At 42.3% G+C, this 4469-nt stretch overlaps 1 protein-coding gene across 1 annotated transcript in view; it reads left to right on the top strand.

Moving 5' to 3' along the window:
• Positions 1–489: 489 nt before the first annotated feature.
• PRDM5 (PR domain containing 5) overlaps positions 490–4469 on the top strand; it is a 93769-nt gene continuing 89789 nt past the window's right edge. Inside the window, exon 1 of the mRNA XM_009334946.1 lies at positions 490–666. Coding sequence (XP_009333221.1) covers positions 490–666 — 177 coding nt within the window. The remainder of the gene's footprint in view (positions 667–4469) is intronic.

The raw sequence follows: 4469 nt of genomic DNA, 5'->3' as shown, positions 1-4469 counted from the left end.
AGCAGTGTTTTTTTAATACTCTGGATTAATTCCAGTTTGCAACACGAGGTAAAACGTGTGTGTTTTCATATTCAGAATCTGCTCCACACTGGATCCTCTTTACAGTCCATTTTCCAGTACTCCGGCTAAATAGAAAATGGATATCTGAAATCTTGCAGGACCCTCTTGAGAATGTCTATTCTTAATTATAGGAACTAATAACTTTATCTTGTGTACATATCAAAGCTACTTTCCCCCTATTTTTGGAAGAACATCTACTGCTGTTTAGTCTGGCTGTGGTGGATCAACTCCTTTGGATAATGACAGTGTTGTCATTAATCTGGGATAAGGACTTTCAGACCAAGTCCTTTGTGTTTTCTCTGGGTGACTGTGGTTTCTGCATGTGATCTTTTGTCCAAGTTGTGCACACAACTCAGTTTCTCAGACATTGTTTTAGAGCATGAGTGCCACCCATCAGTTCACTTAAGCCACCTAGACAGCATTTTGGCAATGAAGTCGGTTGTTTCTGTGAGCGCAAACATTCCTGGATCGATTGTCACCCTCCCCTCAATTGCACCTGTTCTAGTGCAAGTGCCAAGAAAAGAATACTTGAAAACAGAGCCAAGAAAATTACCTGGGCAGGTGTTTCTGTTGCTTAGGAGTGGGGAACTTGAAGAAAGCAAGCCAGTAAGTGTGGGGAAGGGTGGTGATTTAACTGGGCAGGATAGATACTACCTGCTGAAATATTTAGTGCAAAGATACCTTTTGTTTGGCAGTGACCTTCTGAGAAGAAATTGATGGGTCAATGTGGACCATGATACAGAGACTAAAAACCTGTTGATAAGAGTGCTTTTGGAAGGTGCACACCAAGGCATACTTTTCAGTCTCTGGGAAAATGGGCTGGAAATGGGCTGACAAAAGTTCTTCCCATACTTTGTTCAACGGAGCCTCGACTAAGAAAGAAGCTGTTCACCTGTCCTGTGCTATCTGGTGGCTGCTTGTGTGTGTGGAGGGAGCCCTGGAAGTGCTTCTTTGTGCCTGGTAAGGGGTTCGTGGTTCACGAGTCTGAGACTTCATCAGCACTGAAATTCTGTCAGTATAGTTGTGTCACATGGTTGAGTTCTTCATGCGCCCAAATTACTGCCAGCTATGCCAGCAAACCCTGGTGTATCTGCAATGATTGTAACAGAAGTGTGTGTTCACTGGTTCACTTTAGAGATGACTTAGCTATGTCAGCAAGCAAATTCCTTTCACTGGTGTATGCTGCATCCTCAGCTGAAGGCGATGCTGGCATAGGTGCGTTCTGCGATCAATTTTGTTCATGACAAACAGAGGACTGCTGGAGGCTATATGCACCTATGCTATGTACGTACCAAATACAAAACAGTTATGTTGAAACTTACAGGGCTCCACTCTTGCCATTGACTAGTGATCAACATACATTCAGCATGATGCGATGGCTTTCATCTTTGTTCTGTCCGATTTGATTCATTTGGACCTTTCAGACCTCACCCTCCTTGCAACTGCAGCAAGAACAAAATAGAACAGATCTGTAACATACATGTCTGCTCGAGTAGCACTTGTCAGCTTTTATGCTCAACAAGGCTGACTTTATTCCCCCCAGTGGCCCTTGTATGAACCAGAAAGGACAAATACCAACGCCAACAGCGCGTGAAGCCCATTTATAAGACCTTATGGTCAATGGCTGATTAATTTAAATTTAAAAAAACCCAAATGCTGGTACAGGTGGCCAGGCAGTTGTGAATATCCAATTAACGTCACAACACCCATTACACTACCAAAGGAGAGACTGGTGTCTGTTTTCTCCAATGCTATAGCATCTTTCCTGTTTTGCTTAAACTGAATGAGATACAGGTAGCTGCACTTCATGTTGGAATAATAATGGATGAAGTTTATAAATGGAAATAATTAGTCCTGTGTACTTCAAGACCTTAAAAACAAAACATGTAAATGCATTGCAAATTATGCTGTACTATTTCTTTTATGTCAAGTTAAATGTAATCTTTTAAGGTTCAGAATGAAGCAGCCCCAAGTTTCCTGGTTTTTTTAAGAGAAAAATACTGAGGCCTTCGTAAAGTGGAAAATTATTTTAAAATATTCATAGCCCTTGGAAAAGGTCAGAGATGGGGAAAATGGTGCCAACGTTTTAATCTGATATATATCAAGACAGATTGGCCTCCATTCAAGAAAGTATTCTAGTCTACAAAAATATTAAGTATGTTCAATTATGCATATGGAAGCTTTGGAGCTGGATCTTAATTAAAAGAATAGTTAAATTTTGCTCTTACTCTTCAAACTGAAGCAGTTGGCCCAGGCAACTTAATTCCTCTCTGTTCAATGTATTTGTTTATGAGGTGTTAGAATTCTTACTTACATAGATCTAGATACTCCATTTGTGTTCTTTTTTACTAAATTAACAGTCAGTGTCCAGGCTATCAATCTAGGTGTAAAACCTGCGTGTCTCTTTTAATTCCCAAAGTCATTCTTCCAACCATGTTGTTGGATTCTCTCTTCCTTTTGTTTTTCTTGTCAAAGTGAGGGCCTCATCTAATTCACCAGAGCAGTTGCTCATCTATGAATGATACCATGCAGCACTATATTTGTGAATATACATGTGTGTTGTTGAGAGTATACACTACCTTTGTTAAGATTTTTTTTTAAAAGCTTTATGATATCTACCATATGACTCCGTAGATACTAAACACAACATGGCATCATTGTGCACAATATCTAAGGGCAATAGAAAGTAGTCAAAGGGAGTTTCATGTTCAGCTAGCCCTGTTTTAGTTTTTTTTAATTTTATTTTTCCCTAGATGTGTGCCTATGGACCAGCAGAAATCCAACTGATCCAAAACAATACACAGACTTTTATGATGATCTGTTCATTGTCATGTTGTAACTAAAATTCTGGACATTTTTTCATTCCTTCCAACTGACACCAATACAAAATTTTTGTAATACTTTGGTGGGAACTAGAAGCTTTTAATACTTAACTTCTACTATTTATACATCTTTTAATGTCTCTGGAAGAATACTAGGAGAAAGAGGTTGTTACACTCCAGTGGTCTAATTACTAACATTAGCAGCAGAATTCTAAAATGTCTATAAACATAGCATTTTTTTCATTTTTTTTCCTTTTCCCTCTGCTTGCCTCACATGCCTTCGTACTTGCTTTTAACTGCATAATCAGATGTAACCAAATCCCTTTTCCAGCCACAACACTACTTCAAGAGCAACAATATGTATGATGCAGGCTGAAATCCCAACCGAAATTAATCAGCTTTCTAGAAAAACTTCCAGGGTTGGATATTGTGGTTGTATGAAAAAGAGACTGGTGTGATGTTAGCAACCTGCTGAAGTGTTAACTTCTTTCTCCCTGTTCAAACTAGATTGTGTGCGGTATTAGTCAGGATACAATGCCCCTGCTGGGTATGTTGTAAGAGAAGGGACCTCTGAAGGTCATCTAGTCCAACGCCCCTGCCGTGGGCAGGGACATCTTCAACTCGATCAGGTTGCTCAGAGCCCAGTCCAGCCTGACCGGAATGTTTCCAGGGATGGGGCATCCACCACCTCTTTGGGTAACCTGTGCCAGTGCTTCACCACCCTAGCGTAAAACATTTCTTCCTTATATCTAGTATGTTACTCTTTAGACAAAACCAGTGTTGTTTGGGTTCCTTTAGGGTTGCTAAATTTCTGGCATTCTGAGTTCCCTCGAAAACAATCCCCAGAAGTGAAGGATTATGTGGTTTCAAAATCTAAATCTGGATTCACCCATTCCTGCAATACAAAAGTAATGAGGATAAATCTGAGTGATGTCTGAGAAAACGTAGTTCTCACGGAAAGTGTTTCATAGCATTGAAGTGTGTTCGGGTATTGTTTCTAGTGAGAATACCCCAGTTCTCTTAAGCAGTCATATCTGTAAGTACCAGCGGATATGTATTTCAGCATGTGAGAGGTCCTTAAAAAAAACAACTCTGGATTTTTGTGACAGGGTGAAGCCCATCTGCCTCTGTTGGGCTTCACAATCCACTCCATCTCACAAATTTGAGTCCCAGCGCTGCCTGCTCACCTCTCTCCTCTCACAGCTGCCTTTAGGCTACGCCTCAGCAGAAACCTGAGTAAAAAGCCAACCCGCTGACGAAGGCCGATGGTCAGAACGGTGCCGGACCACAAGGCCGTGACTGGGTGAGGAAGAGCCATTTGCTCTGGAAACGAAACCCAGTCTACGGGTGAGGAACGCGCTCTTACGCCTCTTCGCGGGGCACACCGCTTGTGCGTTAGCCCGCGGCGGCACGTTAGGAGGCTGCCAGCGCCCTGTCCTGCGCCGGAGGGTGTCGTTGGGACCAGGCCTCAGCAGCGGGTGCGTTGGAAACCCAAGGGTCTCCCATTTCCTGTCACGACACTCGCACGACGCGATGTAACAAACCCGCACGGAGCGGCCGGGCGCCCCTCGACGGCGCGAAGGCCCC

The sequence above is a fragment of the Pygoscelis adeliae genome, unplaced genomic scaffold (genome assembly GCF_000699105.1).
Source record: "Pygoscelis adeliae isolate BGI_AS28 unplaced genomic scaffold, ASM69910v1 Scaffold31, whole genome shotgun sequence".
NCBI lineage: Eukaryota > Metazoa > Chordata > Aves > Sphenisciformes > Spheniscidae > Pygoscelis > Pygoscelis adeliae.
The sequence above is the reverse complement of the archived record's forward strand: the minus strand, read 5'-3'. Positions and strand labels throughout refer to the sequence as shown.